Below are 20744 nucleotides of genomic sequence, written 5' to 3' on the forward strand. Positions count from 1 at the left end.
GAGAATGTGTTTTTTTTTTAGAAATAGGCAAAATTTGTTTTGTAATATTAAGGTATGGGTTTTTCCAGAGCTACTCAGACTTGGACAAAGCAATTTTTGCTTCTCGGGCCTAAGGCCTTACAAATTGGGGCTCAGTATTACTATGGATAGAAATTCCATGTATAAAGGGGGAAAGGATAGTGGTGGGAATGTACTAATGTCCACCTGGCCAGGGTGAACAGACAGATGCAGAAATGTTATTAGAAATTAGGGATGCTAACAAACTGGGGAACACAATAATAATGGGTGATTTAAATTACCCAGATATTGACTGGGTAAACGTAACAACAGGGCATGCTAGGGATGTAAAATTCCTTGATGAAATCAAGGACTGCTTTATGGAGCAGCTAGTTCAGGAACCAACAAGAGGGGGAAGAATTCTAGACCTAGTTCTTAGTGGAATGCATGATCTGGTGCAGGAAGTAATGGTGCTGGGGCCACTTTATGACAGTGATCATAACTTGAGCAGCTTTGATATAATCTCTCGAATAAGTACGCACAGGAAATCCAATATGTTAGCATTTAACTTTCAAAAAGGAGACTATGATAAAATGAGAATGATCAAAATAAAAAACTTAGGGGTCCTCTTACTAGAGGGTGGTAGGTCTACCGTGCGGGTAGCATGTGCCAAAACAGCACCACTGCGGGGTGCACTAAGGCATCCTGCAGTATTGCTGTGATTAGCGGATGCCAATCCCTGTGGTAGAAAATAGAAATTATTTTCTAGCGCGGGGAGTACACGTTCCCTGTGCTAATCAGGTAGCGTGGGCACATTACTTCTTGCTAACCGATTAGCATGGGAGCCCTTACCACCTCCTAAATAGGTGGTGTTAAGGGCTTCTGGTGGTAATGGCCATGCGCTAATGGGGAAATAGTGACTGTAGCATGCGACAAACCCACGCACTAATCGCAGCACCGACCACTTTCTAGCATAGGTTAGTAAAAGGACCCCTTAGAGGAGCAGCTGCAAAAGCCAAAAATTTACATCAAACTTGGATGCTGTTCAAAAATACCATGCTGGAAGGCCAGAGTGGAGGTGTGGCCTAGTGGTTAGGGTGGTGGACTTTGGTCCTGGGGAACTGAGGGACTGAGTTCGATTCCCACTTCAGGCACAGGCAGCTCCTTGTGACTCTGGGCAAGTCACTTAACCCTCCATTGCCCCATGTAAGCCGCAATGAGCCTGCCATGAGTGGGAAAGCGCGGGGTACAAATGTAACAAAAAAAAAAAGACCAGATAAATTGCATGCATTAAAAAAAGAGGAAAGAGGTCCGAAGCAGACACGTGTGTTTTCACTCCTGTTCCCCGGAGGCTACTTAGAGCTTTGGAGCAATTTCCTTGTGTCTTCTCATGGGGAAAAGGAAGGCTAAAACCTGGAGAAGGTCTTACCCCGAAGCAGGTGACACTGAAGAGATTGAGTTCATTCACGGGAGGAGGCTGCAGTCGCTTCAGTCAGATCTGCTGGAACAGTATCAGACAGCAGCATGGTGGGAGCATCACTCAGTCCTCTGCTGAACATAGCCCCTCCTAGACCCAGAAGCAGTTTAGCAGTGGCGGCAGTGCAGGGATGTGAGACAACAATGGTGGTGTTGGATTTCCTTAGTTGTGAGAGACTAGTTGCTGCAACTTCCAGTTGTTGGCATCTGAGATGGGACAGGCTGGATTGATGCTTTTGTTCCTATGTATGGGGTCTGCTTCTTGGGCCCTGGAGACTTGGAAGAAACTGGCTGTGGTGACTATGGAGTCCTTGTGGGATGCCATTCAAGGTTTACATTCTTCTGTTCAATTGGTTCTAATTCATTTGGGAATAAAGTGTCTTTAATGAAGGAGAACTATCAGTGTTTATCCAAGAATCTAGGGCATCAAACAACTAGAGTTAGTTCACTGGAGGAAGAGGTTAAGAAACAGCAGGTTTTTTTTATATTAGCTCATAAGCTAGAATATTTGGACAGTCATAGGGTTACCATATGTCCAGATTTACCCGGTCCGGGCGTCCAGACAAGTTTTGCCAGTCTGCCCATTTGTCCGATTTCTGGACAAACGAGCGGGCGGGCGGCGGGCCTGTCCTACCCTCCCCTTCCCTTACTTACTATCTACTGCCCTGGTGGTCTAGTGACCTCTTCGGGGCAGGAAAGAGCCCCCTCTTTCTGCCCGGAGTGCTGCCCTTGCCCTGCATCCTGTTGCTGTGATGGTCTCGGGATTCAAAATGGTCGTTGAGAGTTGAAGCGGCCTCGCGAGACTTCAACTCTCGGTGGCCATTTTGAATCCCAAGACCGTCACAGCAACAGGATGCAGGGCAAGGACAGAGCTCTGGGCAGGAAAGAGGGGGCTCTTTCCTGCCCTGAAGAGGTCACTAGACCACCAGGGCAGTAGATAGTAAGTAAGGGGAGGGGAGGTGACCGGGGGACAGGGGAGGGGAATATGTGACCTGGGGGGAGGGGAGGGGAATATGTGATGGGCGGGGATGCAAGTGGGGCGTGGGCAGGGCAAGGGGTGGGACATGTGTCCTCTTTTTGAGAGGACAAAATATAGTAACCCTAGATAGTCGTAGCAGAAGGAACAACCTGAGGTTCCTTAATTTTCCTAAGTCTCTGTTAATTCCAGTATTAGATATGCTTAAGAAATATTTTCATGAGATACTGGGAATTCTGGTTGAGGGCTATTGATCATAGTTGGAGCCCAATATTTGTCTGGAATCTCAAGGAGGTTCTACTGATAAACCTCAATCTGGGTTGAATCTCACTGAATTTTTTGAAAGCTCTTTAGATGTTATAGCTGAAGAAACAACACTTCTTGTGACCTTTGCTCTGGAACCGGATAGAAATAATGTATTTCAACTTTATTTCACCGTATGAATGCGGCTTTTTTTTGGGCTTGTGATAACATGACTTTGCAGACAGGAAGGGCGTGCTCACAGACACTGGCAAACAAGGGGTAAGAGCAAAGAGAAGAATTCTTTATTACTGTGTTCTACTATACAAAGCCTGTTGCTCACAGCTTAGTGCAATGTATCTGTTTTATTGTCAAACCCTAAGGAAGCAGCCTTACTAGGGCTGGCTTCTTGCCACCCTAAATACAATCTTATTGTTTCAAACAAACACAGGCTTTCCTTTAGCCTGGACACACATAACAATGAGTCTTCAAGATAATTACAGAAACTTCCTACCTCAATTGTCCTTTCCCAGATAGACTCTGGAGATATAAACTTGAGGTCCACTCTGCTGTCCTGAGCCTTCCCCAGGTAATTCCTTGGGAGTAGTCCATTTCTCTCAGCCTTCCTCAGGAAATTTCTTGCCTAGGGCCTCACTGGATCATACACTCTTAGGTCATTTAACCTACCTCCTTCCCTCTGAGCCCCACCCATCTGACTCAGAACCTGTTTTGGCAGTTCAGCAACACCTGCTTTCAGGCAGCTAAACTGCTCCCTTAGAGAGAACGTGCTCATCGCCATACAATCCACTTCCTCACAGGGCTCCAAAATACAAATTTTTCCTGGCTTGGCTAGAGACACTGAATTCTTGACCTTAAGGTTTAGAGTTCTCTCTTTGGGTGGTTCTTTTGCTTTAAAATTTGCCTGTAGATGTTTGGGTCTCCTAAATGCTGTTCTGTTTTCTTTGATCCTAAAAGTTGAATGAAATTTGTGTTGCTAAGGAAGGGGGAAAAGTACCCTTGACTTGAGTGAACCTGCTTGATAGAAATATGCTGTTAGATGGCTGTGATTGCTAAATCTCTTGTCTGTCTTACTATATAATTAGTTTTGATTAATTATTTTCTTTTCTTTACTTAATTTCTTTGTACCTTGGCCCAGTGATTTGTGGACTAAATTAGTGGGTAATTTTCCTTTTTTCTCAATTAATGAAGAGCCTTCTATTATATTCTGATTTTTTCCATTATCATTCATAAGTTGTTATTTGAATGTAAACTATTTAACTGATTATAAATGAAATATTTTTTTTTAAAAAGAAGAAGGAAGCCAATTGACAGCCAACATGCTTAAAAATTGAGGTAAAGGAACCTATTAGAGCTAAAGAAAAATCCTTCAGAAAATGAAAGAACGATCTGACTGAAAATAAAACAGCATTAGGAATGGCAAGTCAAATCCAAGTGCAATAAGAAAGGCAAAGAGAGACTTTGAAAAGAGATTGTATTGGAGAAAAAATTACATAGTAAAAAACATTTTTAGGTATATTAGAAGTAAGAAACCGATAAAAGAATCAGTTGGGCCACTGGATGACCTAGGGGTAAAAGGGGCACTTGGGGAAGACAAGGCCATAGCAGAGAGATTAAATGAATTTTCTGCTTAAGTCTTCACCATGGAAAATGTGAGAGAGGTACCAGAGCCAGAAATGGTATTCAATTCTCAATACTGATGAGTCAGAGAAATTGAAACAATATCAGTAACCTGGATATAATGGGGGGCAATTTGACAAATTGAAGAGTAGCAAATCACTTGAACTTGTTGGTATACATCCCAGAGTACTGATAGAATTGAAAAAATTAACTTGAGAGCTATTAGTAATATGTAACTTACATTGAAAAATCAAGCATGGTACCAGAAGATTTGAGGGTAGGTGACCATGTAACACCAATTTTTTTAAAAAGGGTTCCATAGGTGATCCAGGAAATTAGAGACCAGTGAGGCCTAACATCAGTGCTGGGCAAAATTACACAGCATATATATAAGCATGGATTAATGAGACAAAGCCAACATGGATTTAGTCAAGGGAAATCTTGCCTCACAATTTACTACATTTCTTTGAAGTGGTAAATAAACATGTGGATAAGATGAGGCCGATCGATATTGTGTATCTGGATTTTCAAAATGGATTTCACAAAGTAGATCATGAAAGACTCGTAATGAAATTAGAAAGTCATGGGATAGGAGGTATGTCCTAGTGTAGATTAATAACTGGTTAACAGATAGAAACAGAGAGTGGGGTTAAATGGTCAGTATTCTCAATGGAGATGGGTAGATAGTGGGGTTCCCCAGGGGTCTGGCTGGGACTACTGTTTTTTTTAAACATATTTATAATGATCTAGAGATGGGAATAACTAGTGAGGTAATTAAACTTGGTGATGACACAAAGTTATTTAAAGTTGTTAAATTGCAAGAGGATTGTGAAAAATGACAAGAGGACGTTACAAAGACTGGAAAAACTGGGCATCCAAATGGCAGATGATGTTTAATGTGAGCACGTGAAAAGTGATGCATGTGGGAAAGAGAAACCTGAACTATAGCTACATGATAAAAGGTTCCACATTAGGAGCACCGACCAGGAAAGGGATATAGGTATCATTGTTGATCCATATGTGAAACCCTCTGCTCAGTGTGCAGCGGTGGTGGCTAAGAAAGCAAATAGAACGTTAAGTATTATTAGGAAAGAAATGGAAAACAAAAATGAGGATGTTGTAATGCCTTTGTGTTGCTCCATGGTGCGGACCGCACCTTGAATATTGTGTGCAGTTCTGGCCACCGCATCTCAAAAAAGATATAGTGAAATTAGAAAAGGTACAGAGATGGGTGACAAAAATGATACCGGGGATGGGATGACTTCCCTATGAGGAAAGACTAAAGTGGTCAGGGGCTCTTCAGCTTGGAGAAAAGATGGTTGAGAGAAGATATGATAAAGTTCTATAAATAATGAGTGGAAAGATATGATAAGTTCTATAAATAATGAGTGGAGTGGAACGGGTAGACATGAATTGCTTGTTTATTCTTTCCAAAAATATTATCACTAGGGGCTACTCAGTAAAGCTACAAAGTAGGAAATTTAAAATGAATCAGAGAAAATATTTCTTTACTCAGCGTGTAATTAAACTCTGGAATTCTTTGCCTGAGAATGTAGTAAAGAACAGTTAATGGGGTTTAAATGGTTTGAATAGCTTCCTAAAAGAAGAGTCCATAACCTATTATTAAAATGGACTTGGGGAAAATCCATTGCTTATTTCTAGGATAAGCAGCATATAATGTATTGTACTGTTTTGGGATCTTGCTGGGTACTTGTAACCTGGATTGGCTACTGTTGGAAACAGGATGCTGGGCTTATAGACCTTTGGTACCTATAGATACTTATGTTCTTAAAAGTCCATCACGCTTGGTATCCTGTTTCCAACAGTGGCTAATGAAGGTCACAAGTACCTGGCAGGATCACAAAAGTAACTAGATTCCATGCGTCTTACATTACCCTATGAATATACAGTGATTTTCTCCCAAGTCTGCCTTGGACATTGCCTCCAAGAACCTGTCCAAACCTTGACATTTTAAGTTTATTTATGTCTTCATATGCCACTCAAGAACGAACTGTCTAAATAGTTTACAATTAAGAATGTAAAGATGAACTACAAACATTGATAGGAAAGAGTCAAGGAGATAGTGTTGTAATATTAGAGGCAGAAAAGACACACACACTCACATACATCTCAGTAGTGGCTGATACCTTGTCCCCAAGAAGGGTGAAAGTAGGAGGAGAATTTAACCAAGTCCTTATAGAGTGCAGTTTAGTTGTGGAATGCGTCACAGAATAGAAAAGTTGTTATTCCATTTTGAAGGTCAAGAGAGGGCGTCCAGCCTCAAGGATATTGTCAGGGAGTTGAAGGGGTATAGGGCTTCAGTAAGCGAGAAATATATAGTGGTTGTCCTGAGTAGTGAATTTTATGGGTGAGAGCAGAATCTTGTAGGTTATCCTGTGGGCAATCAGCAACTAGTGCTCCTGGTGCAGTAAAGGAGTTTACGTAGTTGAATTTGTGTGAGTTAGTAGTAAGTTAACAGCTGAGTTTTGCACAATCTATAGGTATCAGGCGTTGGATGCACGAGCACCATTCGGGAGGGTGTTGCAATAGTCAAGTTTACTGATAATGAAAGTATGAGTTAGTATTAGAAGAGCTCCCTGAGAGAATAGATGTTTTACGGAATGAAGCATCCATAGTTTATAAAAACAAGAATGTACAATATTTATTTATTTATTCATGATGTTTATACCCCACATTAGCCAAGTGAATAAAACATAATAATGTACAGAATATAACACAAATTACAATAAATTCAAGAAGCAAATTAATACATGTGCAGTAAGTAACAGGGATTTGGACTGTCTCAAGGACAAACAAATAATTATGGGTGGATAGGTGAGAACATAATTAAGCAGGACTAGATGGGAAATGAGATTAAGAAAAGGGTGTGGGTAAAATTAAAGTAGAGTTCTTTGTATTTAGAAAGGCCAGACTGAAGAAATGTGTTTTTAGAAGACTTATAAAAGTTAGGTAATCATCTATAAACTTGATTGATTTAGGAAGAGAATTCCAAATTTTGGTGCCTTGAAAGGAGAAATTAGCAGAGTGAATTGTTTTATCTATCACATTCTTACAGATAGGGAAATGTTAGAGAAGATACTCTCTACATGATGATACAGTATTACAAGGGGGTAATTCAAGAAGATTATTCATATATGACGGGGCTTGACCAAACAGAATTTGGTGAATGAAAGCGCATAATTTGAAGAGGATAGCAGATGATATGGATGAGCAGACTGAATGGGCCATATGGCCTTTATCTATGTTTTCTATGTTAATCAGAATGCACATATAAACATTAACATACATGGTAACCAATGTAGCTCATATAAAAGAGGAATGGCTTTGGCAAAGCGAGGAGAGCTACATATAAAACGAGCAGGAGTATTTTGAGCTGTTTGTAATTTTTTGAGAAGACCAACTTTAAGTCCAGCATAGATGGAATTGCATAGTCGAATTTGGTTGAGGACAAGGAATTTAACCAAAGTACAAAAAGTCAGATTTACAGAAAAATGGCCTCAATCTCTTTAGATTCCAAAGTGAGTGAAGACACTCGAGATCAACTTGGTTTTCAAGGGTGAGGAAATGATCTATTGTGACACCCAAGGTTTTCATTAATGACTCAAGGGAATAGGTTTTGTTCTAAATAGTAGAGTTACTAAGATTCATAGGATGCTGAGGGTTAGTTATCATTAGAAACTTAGTTTATCCATATTAAGTTTTAGTTTGAAATTAGAAGCCCATGATTCCAAAAGTTTTATCCCTAGACTAATCATGTGAGTTATGCCAAGTAATTCCTTAGAGAATGGGCTATAAATGATGACATCATCAGCATATATGTATGTCGAAAGACCATGATTTCTCAAAGATGACTAAGTGTGTATCATCATAATGTTAAACAGATGGGGGAAAGAGGGGAACCCTGAGAGATTTATTAGTATTTGTGGTCTGAAGTTAAGGTGCTGATCCAAATGATGCCCAGAACTTAGATGGTTGATCGAAATACAACTGCAGATCCTTCAATAGTAATGGGAATTATTGGTGCATGGTCACCTTTCCTAGAAAATATGACACCTTGTGTCCTGTCGGGATTCAGTTTTAGTTTATGATTTATTTAAATCCATCTGCACTAACTGTTCTTACCACATCCTCTGGCAATGAATTCCAGTGTTACATAATGACATGTTTTTCTATGTTTCTATTGCGTGGAACAACTCCCAGTGGAGGTGGTGGAGACAAGGACTGTACCTTAATTCAAGAAAGCATGGGATAGGCATGTGGCATCTCCTAGGGGGAGGAAGAGATAGCAAATGATATGGATGGGCAGACTGGATGGGCCACATGGCCTTTATGTTTTCTATGTTTAATCATAATGCAATATAACATTAACATACATACTATAAGCTAAACCCTGAAACTGAATTCATTAATGGACATCATATATCAGAACTGAAAAACAACACCCAAACAGATATGTTTTTAATAACTTCCTAACTTAAAAGAGCATTCATTTCTGCTTGCATCTCAGGCAGAAGACCGTTCCAAGCCTGTGGGCAAGCCACAGAAAACAATTGTTTCTGTGTATATAGAACAGATTTAAAAGATGGCATTTCTAAGAGAGCCTGCCGGGAAGACTGAAAATATGGCCAGATTGATATAGAACCATGGAGGCCACAAGCTGCATCACAATGTAAAGCTTTAAAACTAAATACATAAACTTAAATAGAAGACATAAGGAAATGGCTATCTAGGGGAGGCCTCAAAGGCTTAATGTATTGTGGTCTTGCCGTTAACTACCAGTAATGAGTCTTGCAGCAGCATTTTGAACAAGCTACAAGGTCTTTGATGAAATAGCTAGTAGTCCAAAGTAGACATCACTACAATAAGTATAGGCAGTACCATACCTTTCAGTGGTAGCCCTACCATTAGGACAACTGAGGCAGGGTCCTCAGGTGGCGCACTTTATGAGCGGCATTTTCTCCCCTTCCTTCCCCTCCCCAGCGTACCTTCTTTTTTGTTTTTGAAAAGTCGGGTGGCAGCAGCGATCCCCATACGCTGCCTTTCACCAGTGTTTCCTCTATACTGCGGGCCACTTCTCTGTCATAACTTCCTGTTTCCTCGGAGCGGGCCACAGTAGAGAAGAGACATCAATGCGGTGACAGGGCAGCATATGGGGATCGCTGCTGCTGGAATAGTAATAGTAAACAATTAAACCCCAAAATAACTCCTCAACCCTCCCAAACTTCACCGCCAACAAATATGCTACAGCAGCCCAGGGAAACAAAAATAAAGATTAACAATCGAGTGGCATTCAGAGAAGCAAAGGCCCAACACAAGCCCACTACACACACAGCAGAACCAGTCTTATAAATTTGGCATAAGCGCATGGGCGTATAGTACCACATATATAATATCTTGTACCCATTTTCAAACATATTGGTAGCAAGAGATACTTTTAATACTGTTTCAGAGCTTTAGTCCATTGCTGGGGATCATAGGAGGTGTCAGTCTGATTCCCAAATGAAAACACAATGTGACAATAGAGATTTAGCAGAGAGCAGTGAGATTATTAAAAAATTTAAAGTTACTTTTGATCTGGTTTATCCATCCAGTCAATTTCTTAAAATATGCTTTTTTAGCTTCTGATATGGGCAGCTTTATAAGTTTTAAACTTGGTTTCTCCAACATAACCCAGCATTAGGATATTTTTTTCCAGGTCCTCTCAAACTGGTGACATTGTCTTTATAATCGATTGAAGCTTGTTCAAAAACCATGGAGCAGAGGTTCTTTACATGTCTTAAGTTTTTCAGATGAATGTTGCTTAATGCATCTGATATTAATAATTCCAATCAGACAACATATCATCAGAATTAAATTAGACCTATCAAATGGAATTCTACTTGTCTCTAAAACTGGTTAACAGCAATTGTTCTTCCCATCTGATTAACCTGAGATTTTTCAGCGATCTTTCTCCATTGATAAGGGAGATATAACTTAAAATTAGCTAAATAGTGGTCAGACCAAGGCACTAGAGACTAAGGGGCTCATTTTCAAAGCACTTAGCCTCCCAAAGTTCCATAGAAACCTGTGGAACTTAGCCTCCCAAAGTGCTTTGAAAATATGCCTCAAAGTAATTTTAGATATCATTTTAAAATATCTTGTTTAGTAAGTGAAGCAGTAAAGTCAAGCACATGTCCCTTTTCATGTGTCAGTTCTATCTTACTAACCTGAATGTGCATGGGCGTAGCTATCCAATGTCAGCTCAGGCCCGCCCACTCAAGCGTCTGCAGCAGCCTTCATCATATCCATAGTGCTGATCCAGCCCCCTACCTTTCAGGCTTGAGGAAGACTTGGGATGCACGCAGTCGCAGATGGCACTGAAATGCAGGTCGCAGCTCTTGACCCCGTGCATGATGTCTTAGGCTCTTCTGCAGCGCGCTGAGATGTTGCATCGGTATGCTGTGCGCGGCGGCGCGCTCAGCCTCGTCTTCGCTGCGCTCCATCCGTCCATCCATCTTGAGTGTGACTCAGACCCCCCCCCACACAACGCGCCATGCACAACAGCGAAAAATCGGCTGGATGGTCTCCTCCACTGCACCTGTGTGTGAGCTGAAGAACAGTTGGGCCCTCAGTGATCAGCCTTCAGTATAGCCACAGGCCTCAGCACTCCACTGCAGCCACAAAACAGGCACAGGAACCAGCACATTCTCTGCATACTGAAGCCCGGGTAAAATAAAAGTTTTAAACATGTGTAATGCTGGTGGACATCTAGGTGTAGGTGGGCTATTCACTGCCTAGGGAAAAAAAAGGCTATTACTATATTTAAGGTTGGTGGGTTTCTGGGTCGGAATGGGCTCAGTGGTTGTATATTTCATATTTATGGGGTTTTGGCTGGGGATGGTCTCTGTAGTAGCCAGGTTAAAATTTAAAAAAAGTTTTATATTTAATGTAGGTGGGTTTTTGGATGGGGTGGGCTCTGAAGTGCTCAGGACATTAAAAAGCAAAAGGCTTTATATTTAGTGCTTCAGGGTGGGTGGGGGAGATTGGGACGAGCAGGGGAGATGCCAGACTATGGGGGTAGGACAGGGCTGAAGCTAGGCTACAGGGAGGGGTAGGGTAGGGCTGATGCCTAGCTACGGAATAGATGATAGGGAAGGGAAGGGCTGATGTCAGGCTACAGAGATGGATGAGGGTGGGTAGGGAAGGGAAAGGAAAGGAAAAGAAGGGCTGATGCCAAGCTACGAGGATAGATGGGGGTAGGAAAGAGAAAGGAAGGGCTGATACCAGGCTACAGGGATAGATGGAAGGGAAAAAGAACTTCAAAGGTATTTACCCATTTTTTGAATACAGTTTAATCAGGCATTTACATTTGTTATAAAGTAAAATTTGAAGGATATGCCATTGCTGTAATTATATTGCAGGATCCTGTCATATGTGTTGAGATGTTTGCCATTATAGTAGACTTATGTCTGGTCAAGTTTAAAATATGGGATAACGTAACCCTCTTTAAAAATATTAGTTTTTCCATTAAGTATGTATATGGTTTATGCTGATGCAGGGCAGCTGTTGGGCAGACTAATTAGAAATACATAATCTATTGCAATCTAAGGCATTATTTTGTAGTATCCCAAGAAACACTACTCATACCTATATACATAGTGCCCACCCATATTAGCTCTGGGCCCACCCAAAATGTCAGGTCTGGCTACGCCACTGGCATAGATTCCAAATAACAGAACATATTTCTAGCTATTAAGTCAGAATTGTCTTCTAAATGTAAATTTAAATCTCCCAGTAATAATAATTGTGTAAAAGTAGTTGAATACTGAGAAATAAATCTAGAAACTGAGTCTGATTTATAGCCCAGTTGCCTAGAGTCCTATAAACTAAAAGAATACCCAAAGAACCCTGTAATCCTGAGCCAGTATGTCGCGCTCCATGCCTGGCTGTCTTCAAATCTAGGCTGAAAGCCCACCTTTTAGATGCTGCTTTTAACTCCTAACCCTTACTCGTTCAGTACCCTTATTTTATCATCCCCACCTTAGTAATTCCCTTATCTCTTATTTGTCTTGTTTGTCTGTCCTAATTAGATTGTAAGCTCTGGGAGCAGGGACTGTCTCTTCTTGTTCAAGTGTACAGCGCTATGTACGTCTAGTAGCGCTGTAGAAATGATAAGTAGTAGTAGTAATCATAATGTAATTGATAAAATCATACGTTCTAGTCCTGTGGTTATTGATGATGCCAATAATTTAAATCATAATAAAGTTTTATGTATTAATCTAATCCCTTCTTCCCATTTAGTAGGTCATAAACAATGGATAATCTTGTAACCTGGAGGACACACATCAAGTACAATTAGACTGTCCAAATAAGTTAGCCAAGTCTTTGTTATAAATGTTAAACCAACATTGTTATCTCCTTTCAGATCTCTTAATGTAATACTTTTATTGCATAGAGATCTGGCATTAAAAAAATACAAGGTATTGGTTGAGCATTATTATTCTCCTCTTGTATTGGGGGAGTCTGTAAAACTCTCCGTAAATTTCTAAACTGACTTCTCTTCAAATTATTGTTGGGTAATTTGGGCCTATTCCCTATAATTACTTTTATGTATGTAGGAGCAAAATAAACACTCTGTAGCAATATTAGGGAATTATCCAATCCAGCCTTTTGGACGAGATTTCCTAATATGATAAGATGTTAAAACATAACTCTGAAGTAAAACCATTAAAACTGCTTGCCCCCCCCCCCCCCAACAAATAAAACACTAATAATAACCACTTTATTTTGACTAGTCCAAGATCTTACCAATTAAGCTATTTTATTCCTGCTCAATTCAATTTAGTTAGCCAAGATTAAAATGATTTTGCTGGGAAATTAAACTAATCTAAGTTTCAAATCACATTAAATTGTAATGCCTCAAAAGTTGCTCTCTAAGGGGTACACTGAGGGCCAAACACATGGATTGGAAGTCCGAGTACAGGGGCCATAGATAGCAGTAAAGCCTCTATCTTATTCATAAAGCTTCAAACTATTCTGGGACACCTCTAGGCTGATGATGATGAAAGATAACCAAAGGATGAGATGCAAAAAGAAGTAGTTGCTTATTGGGGATATGAAGGGCAGCCTGTCAGCTGTGGCATCGGCTAGGAGTGGCGCAAACCTAGATTCCTAGAAGGAGTACTAGGTAACTAGTTGAAGCACTCAGTCTAGAAGCAGTGATACTAAATTTAGAAATGGCGAGCAATAGTGGCATCACCAACACTGATAGGACATAATTTAGTTCCAGTGGTCTCTGTACAGTTGCGGTGTGTGTATGTGGAAGGGTGGGGTAAAGGTTGGCAAGAAATGTAATCATCCCTTATTGTTTGTAAGGTCAGTATGTCCTCAGTGGGGTTGGGTTGCATGGCATTAATTCTTTCATATTATAAAAGTTATCATTTCGACCAGGAAACCATGATGAGACCATCTTCAGCTCATAGCTCAGACCTTATGCTTTTGAGTCTAGCCAGACGTGATGATGATTCAGTGTTTTTTCAATAATAAACTAAAACTAATCAATGCCAGGGCAAAGGTCTTGGACTTCATAAAACTGTCTTATAAAATGAATCATTTCTTTGAGGAAGCCCTGTCAGGTCCTGTGGATTTAAAGGGTACAAGGGAACTGTGGACAACAATAAAAGGGAACACAGAAAAAGCAGCAAATCTTTATGCAAGGCAGGTTATCAAGGAGAAGAGGCAAAAGAGAACAATATGATTCTCCAAAGTGGCAGCAAAAATAGTAAAGACTAAAATTTAAAAAAAAACACACACACACAGGAGGAGGAAGAAAGAAAAGAATCATCAAAAAAAAAAGAAATAAAGGGAAGCAGGAAAGGCAATTAAATGAACAAAGGCCCAAACAGAGAAGAAAATTGCCAGTCAAGAGCACCTAATACTTTCTTTAGGTATATAAGAGAGAGACTGAAAACCAAAGGAGAACAATTAGGATAGAGGAAACAACAGAAGACTGAAATCTAAATTCCTTTGCTTAGAATTTGCAAGGAAAGGGAAGGCATGTACCTAAAGTGGGATACAAGGGTGTAATTACAGGTGAAATGATCACAAATCCATTTAGAGAAGATGAAGTACTTAACAAACCAGGATACATGAATGCAGACAAGTAGATTATACTTCAGTATACTGAGAGATCAAGGAAGTGTTAGTTGCATCCCTCACAGCTGCTCAACATCTTTTGGAGACAGACAGAGCTCTAAGAGACTAGGAGAAAGTAGATACAGTCCAACAGCACAAAAGCAGAACAGAGACAGTCTATCAGTCTGTGTTTGATAGAGGGTAAAGCTATGAAAACACTGCTAAAGAAATCAATAGAGCTGTACCTTATTTATTATTAGGATTTATTTACCATCTTGTACAGCAAGAATAGTCTGCACATAGGTAGTAGACAGTTTCGGCAGAAAAAATATTCTAAGAACAGTATGCAGTATGGCATAGTATGCTGCCTAAAATGGCAACATAACACATTAAAACAGCTTAATAGACAGCATAGGCCAGGGTTTAAGTAGAGTATAACATAGGTAGATAAAAAAGACAAACAGGAGTTAGATAGAAAATAAAATTGCATTCAAGCTTGGGCAAGAGTGGACAAGCAACTTGTGTTACAATATATGCATCCAGTGTTGGTACTTGTGTGACTAGCTAGTTGCTTCTTCCATAAAAGGCTTAGAAGTAGAGATAGTCTTGTATTGAGCAAAGTCTTTGAGGGAGTGCACTCCAGAGAATGTGGGGTAATCCAGAGAAGGCTTGTTGGCGGGTGTCACATCATGTGATATCCTTTGAAGTGGGTGTGGTTAGGCATATCTTTGGGAGGACCTTAGTCACCTTGGAGGTGTGTAGAGAGAGATGGTGTTCTTTAAGTGCTCTGGTCCATTTCCTTTAAGAACAGGGCCGTGCCGATGCGGTAAGCGAGGTAAGCGCCGCAGGGGGGCGCCCACCTCTGGAGGGCGCCGCCGCGGTGCTTACCCTCGCCCCGCGCCGCCGAGGACTTTAAATTACCTTGGTCGCAGGCTGCAGCAGCGTCGGTGAAAGCCCTGCCGATGTCTCCCTTCCCTTGCACTCATTGGTTCCCTCAGTGTCCCGCCTTCTTCTGACGTCAGAAGAAGGCGGACACTGAGGGAACCAAGAGCGCGGTGGGGGCGGTCCGCCCCGGGTGTCAGCGGGTGGGAGGTGCTCCGCTCCCGCTGCTCCCACCCTACCTTCTTAAAAAAAAAAAAATCAGTAAAGCGGCGGCAGGCAGCGCAGCTTCGCGTCTGCCCTGCTTGTAGAACAAGTAGATCTCTTCGTCGGGCCTTCGCTCACTGGGTCCCGCCTCGAGGAAATAGGAAGTTACCTCAGTGGAGGGCGGGACCCAGTGAGCGAAGGCCCGACGAGGAGATCTACTTGTTTTACAAGCAGGGCAGACGCGAAGCTGCGCTGCCTGCCACGCCGCTTTACTGATTTATTTTTTAAAAGAAGGTAGGGTGGGAGCAGCGGAGAGGAGCACCCCCCCCACCCGCTGTCATCTCGACAGAGCTGGTAGTGGGGTCGGATCAGGGGTGCCCAGATGGCAGAAGGGGATGGGGTGGGGAGGGGAGCCCAGATGACAGAAGCCCAGATGACAGAAGGGGATGGGAGCCCAGATGACAGAAGGGAATGGGAGGGGAGCCCAGATGACAGAAGGGATGGGGAGGGGAGCCCAGATGACAGAAGGGGATGGGGAGGGTGCCCAGATGACAGAAGGGGATGGGGAGGGGAGGCCAGATGGCAGAAGGGGATGGGGGGGGTGCCCAGATGCAGAAGGGGATGGGGAGGGGAGCCCAGATGACAGAAGGGGATGGGGAGGGGAGCCCAGATGACAGAAGCCCAGATGGGGAAGGGGATGGGGGAGCCCAGATGACAGAAGGGGATGGGGAGGGGAGCCCAGATGACAGAAGGGGATGGGGAGGGGTGCCCAGATGACAGAAGGGGATGGGGAGGGGAGTGCGGGATGGGGGAGGGGAGGGGGGGTGCCCAGATGCAGGGGGAGGGGGAGAGGGAGAATGGGGTGGGGTGGGGTGCCCAGATGACAGACAGAAGGGGATGGGGTGCCCAGATGACAGAAGGGGATGGGGTGGGGTGCCCAGAGGCGGATGGGGAGGGGGGAGCCCAGATGACAGAAGGGGATGGGGAGGGGAGCCCAGATGACAGAAGGGGATGGGGAGGGGTGCCCAGATGACAGAAGGGGATGGGTGGGGTGCCCAGATGACAGAAGGGGATGGGGTGCCCAGATGACAGAAGGGGATGGGGAGGGGATCTCAGATGGCAGAAGGGGATGTGGGTGGGAGCCCAGATGGGGTCTGGGGCTGAAAGGGAGGCCCTAATGCAAGGCATGTGGATGAAGGGAGCTGGAACTGGGGGCTGAAAAGGAGGGTAGGTGGGATAAGGGGGCTAGTACTGGGACTGGGGGCTGAAAAGGGACAAGAGCTGAAACTGGGGGACTGGGGGCTGAAAAGAAGACAGGGAGAAGTGGCTGGGGCTGAAGCTCGGGACTAGTGAGAGAAAAGGGCTGCGTTTGAAACTGGGGGCTGAAAAGGGGACAGGGAGAAGTGGCTGGGGGCCGAAGCTCAAGACTGGTGGGAGAAAAGGGCTAGGGCTGAAACTGGGGACTGGTGAGATAGTGGGGCTGGAACTGGGGCTGAAAAAAGGGGCAGAGAGAGGGGACAGATCCTAGATGGAAGGGGGAGTGAGAGGGACCTTGATGGATGGGAGAGGGAGGGCAAATGGGATTGAGCGGACAGACAGAAAGGGCAGACAGTGGATGGAAGCGATAGAAAGGGCAGACAGTGAATGGAAGGGGGAGAGAGAGAGGGCAGATGGTGGATGGAAGGGGCAGAAATAGATGGCAGATGTAGATGGAAGGAGCAGGGAGAGAGGGCAGACATTGGATGAGGGGACAGCAGAGAGGGCAGACACTGGATGGCAGAGAGAGAACAAAGACAGATGCTGGATGGAAGGAAGGAAGACAGTGAAAAGAAGATGAGGAAAGCAGAAACCAGAGACAACAAACTGTAATAAAATATTTACTTTTATTTTTTGCTTTAGGATACAGTAGTATTGTAGCTTTGTTAATAAATGTTATAATAGGTAATCTTTTTATTGGACTAATTTTAATACATTTTGACTAACTTTCGGAGAACAAAACCCCCTTCCTCAGTCAGGATAGGATACTGTAACAGCACTATACTGTATTGACCTGAGGAAGGATGTTTTGGCCTCTGAAAGCTAAATGTATTAGTCCAATAAAATGGTATTATTTTATTTTCTATATTTGTTTTATTTCTATTTGTTAATTTGTAAGTGGTGATTGGTTCTTGTTAGTTTTTTTTCAAATTTACATCTGCAGTCTTATATTTTGCACAGTACTAGGGACATTTTCTGTTTCTGTGGTGTTGCATTGTATGCAGAGTCTGGCATCTTGGGGGTTCAGTTATTTTTGTCTAAATAGCGTTTGGAATATGTCCACTTTGAGAATTTACATCTGCTATCTTATTTTGCAATGTATAGCAATTTGTTTCTAAGAATATTGCTGACAATTCCTGTCAGTGTGGCAAGTGGTGAGCGATCATTTTCACCGGGGGGGCGTGATCATTTACAGGGGGGTAGGGGCGCCAACTGATAGTCTGCAGGGGGGCGCCAGAGACCCTAGGCACGGCCCTGTTTAAGAACTTAAAGATCAGACACTGAGTTATAAATTTAGCCCTGTATTGAACTGGTAGCCAGTGAAGTTCTTGCAGAAATGGTGTGATATGATTACATTGCTTTAACCTTCCATCAGTCTTGCTACAGCATTCTGGATCAGTTGGAGCTGGTGCAAATTGTTTATAGTCATGCCAGATTACTGTAATGCACTCTATATTGGTCTGACTTGTCTTCTTGATGATAGAGAGAGATAGCATAGTTGTTGCAGATTGTAGATGCAGTTTCAGAAGGTTGCTTGGATTTGGGGAATCAGTGTAAATGTTAAGTGTAGCTGTATCCCAAGGTCCCTGACTTGTGATTTAAGGGGGAGCTCATATCTCCAAAATGAGATTTTGATGTCACGTATGTGGCCAGTTGGGTTAGAGACCCACAGCAGTTCAGTTTTACTTGGGTTTGGGCAAAGTTTGTTATTTTTAGCCCATTATTGAATTGCTTTTAAACAGGTAGCTAGTTTACAGTGTTGTAGGTAAGTTTGGTTCAGAGGGCATGTGTAGTTGCACATTACCCATGTAGATGTAGAACTGAATATCCATTGACTGAATTACCTTGGCTAGTGGCTTCAGATATTAAACAGAATAGAGGACAATATTGATCCGTATGGTACCCCCGCAGGTCAGTGATGAGGTGCTGCTAAACAGTATTGGGTTGACTGTCTGACCCAGACATGTACTGTGCCATTGATACCTGTTTCTGCCAGTTGTGCTAGCATGATATTGTGGTCAAAGGCAGCAGTGCTAACACTGAGGCAAATCCCCTGTATTGGTTTTTGTGAAGATCATCTAGTAGGGATATGAGGGCCATCTTCATTCCATAACTAGTCTGAATCCAGATTGACATGGGTCTAGCCAATCACTGAGCTGAACACAGTCTGTTTGTTCGATAAGTTTTCCTAGAAATAGGATGTTTGATACTGGCCGGTAACTTTCGAACTTGTCCAGGTCAAGGTTGTTCTTTCTAGTTGGGGGGGGGGGGGGGGGTGCTGGGGGCAGAGCTAGCTTCGGGGAAGGGAGAGGAGCGGTGATATCAGATGCTGGCTTTCAGCTGATTGGGCCTGAACTTCTGGTTGAAGCTCAGCTGTTGTTGGGACCGGAGGTTCAGGCCCAATCAGCTGCAAGAGACATGGAAAATACTTTTAAAAATCCTTTCTAAGTTTGTACTTCGTTACAAAGTAGAAAAGTACAGCTTACTTATAACAAGTTACAAGTAAAATGTATGGCAAAAAAAGTAAAAGTATTGCCAATTGTACTAAGTACGGTAAACAAAGTAAAAGTTCTTTGTTACTACCCATTTGTGTTGATTTTACGGTTTATGCAATTATTGGGTGTTGGATTGAAACTTTTAGGCTCATCTAGAGAACCAGTGCAAAATCCATTAAAACTGACTGTTCCTAAGGAGTAATATTATACAAGTAATCAAGTATTTTATTTTTCCTTGTAAATATGGGCAAAGTAAACTAGTCAGCTGATCTTCGATCTGACAGTGGTATCCAGTGATTAGCCAAACAAAGATATTGGATGCTTCTGATAATGAAAACAGTTTACTGCAGGACTTTGTCCTGTCATTCAGGTTAGAATTGAAATATATTCTGAAGGTCATGTCTGATGGCTTGGCTTGCAGATGACATCCAAATGGAAAATGACGATGGAAAACTAATGGAAAAACTCATTTTGGCGGAGATCATGTACTTTTAGGTGATATAGATTTTTGTTTGTAATTATTAGATTAAGCAAAACTCACTGTAGTCCAGGCTTTTGTCTTTCGCTTCATGCTCCGGAAACTTCCAGCCTGTTGCTTCCTTTTATAAGACTGTCATGGTACTCATCGATGTTTCTGCTTGTTTTTTGCAGCATGCTCTGCTGGCAATGAAATTTATTATGGCATTTGTGATTCCTGACTACCCCTATGAGATCCGGATGAAATTGGCCAGGATGGAGTTTGAGTCACTGGAAGCTCTCAAACAAAAGCAGGTAAGGAACGGGCACTTTCTTCAACTCAATTTCTACTGCTAGAAACAGAAAGAAGTTATTACAGGAACAGAATCTGTTGTCTGCACTATTCAGCTGATCTCTCTATAAGGTCATTTCACTTTCTCTCCACATTTGCAGCTGGACCTGAGAGAAGACTGGTAAGGAATATCTTGGGAGCATGTGCTGTGCAGAGCATTTTTTTTCAGCGTTTTCATTATTTTACCATTTTTTAGATCACAGCTTCAGCATATTTTCCACCCAGCCACGTTATATGCTTAGTGGGGAGGAAGAGCTGTCTGTTGTTACGCTTGTACGGTTTCCCTGTAATAACTGCAGAAAATGTGGGACATTCAGATTAAAAACCTTGTCTTTATCAGAGCTCCTGTGATCACCTTGCAGACCATGTTCGATAACAGCTTGTGTTTATGTTATCTGTTTGGGATCTAGGCGTGTAGCTAGAAGTGTGATTGTTGAAAATGTTTCCTTTGCAACCATGGAGGCATCAAAGCCTTAAGGGCTTCCTCATTTCCTTCCTTACCATGGTGCTTGTCCTACAGAGTGAAGAGAAAAAGGACATCTGCAAAAATTGACATGGTGATGCAGAATTTTTAGTGATCATCAGCTGTTGTGTCAGCACAGATTCATAATCCTGTCTTTATTAGGAATGTATCAGA

The 20744-nt window shown here is 42.3% G+C and overlaps 1 protein-coding gene across 1 annotated transcript in view; it reads left to right on the forward strand.

Moving 5' to 3' along the window:
• The window catches only part of ANO10 (anoctamin 10), a 299674-nt gene extending 279430 nt beyond the window's left edge, over positions 1–20244 (forward strand). Inside the window, exons 12-13 of the mRNA XM_030206114.1 lie at positions 19951–20070; positions 20209–20244. Coding sequence (XP_030061974.1) covers positions 19951–20070; positions 20209–20232 — 144 coding nt within the window. The 3' untranslated portion in view covers positions 20233–20244. The remainder of the gene's footprint in view (positions 1–19950; positions 20071–20208) is intronic.
• Positions 20245–20744: the final 500 nt, after the last annotated feature.

This window comes from Microcaecilia unicolor, chromosome 1, assembly GCF_901765095.1.
Source record: "Microcaecilia unicolor chromosome 1, aMicUni1.1, whole genome shotgun sequence".
NCBI lineage: Eukaryota > Metazoa > Chordata > Amphibia > Gymnophiona > Siphonopidae > Microcaecilia > Microcaecilia unicolor.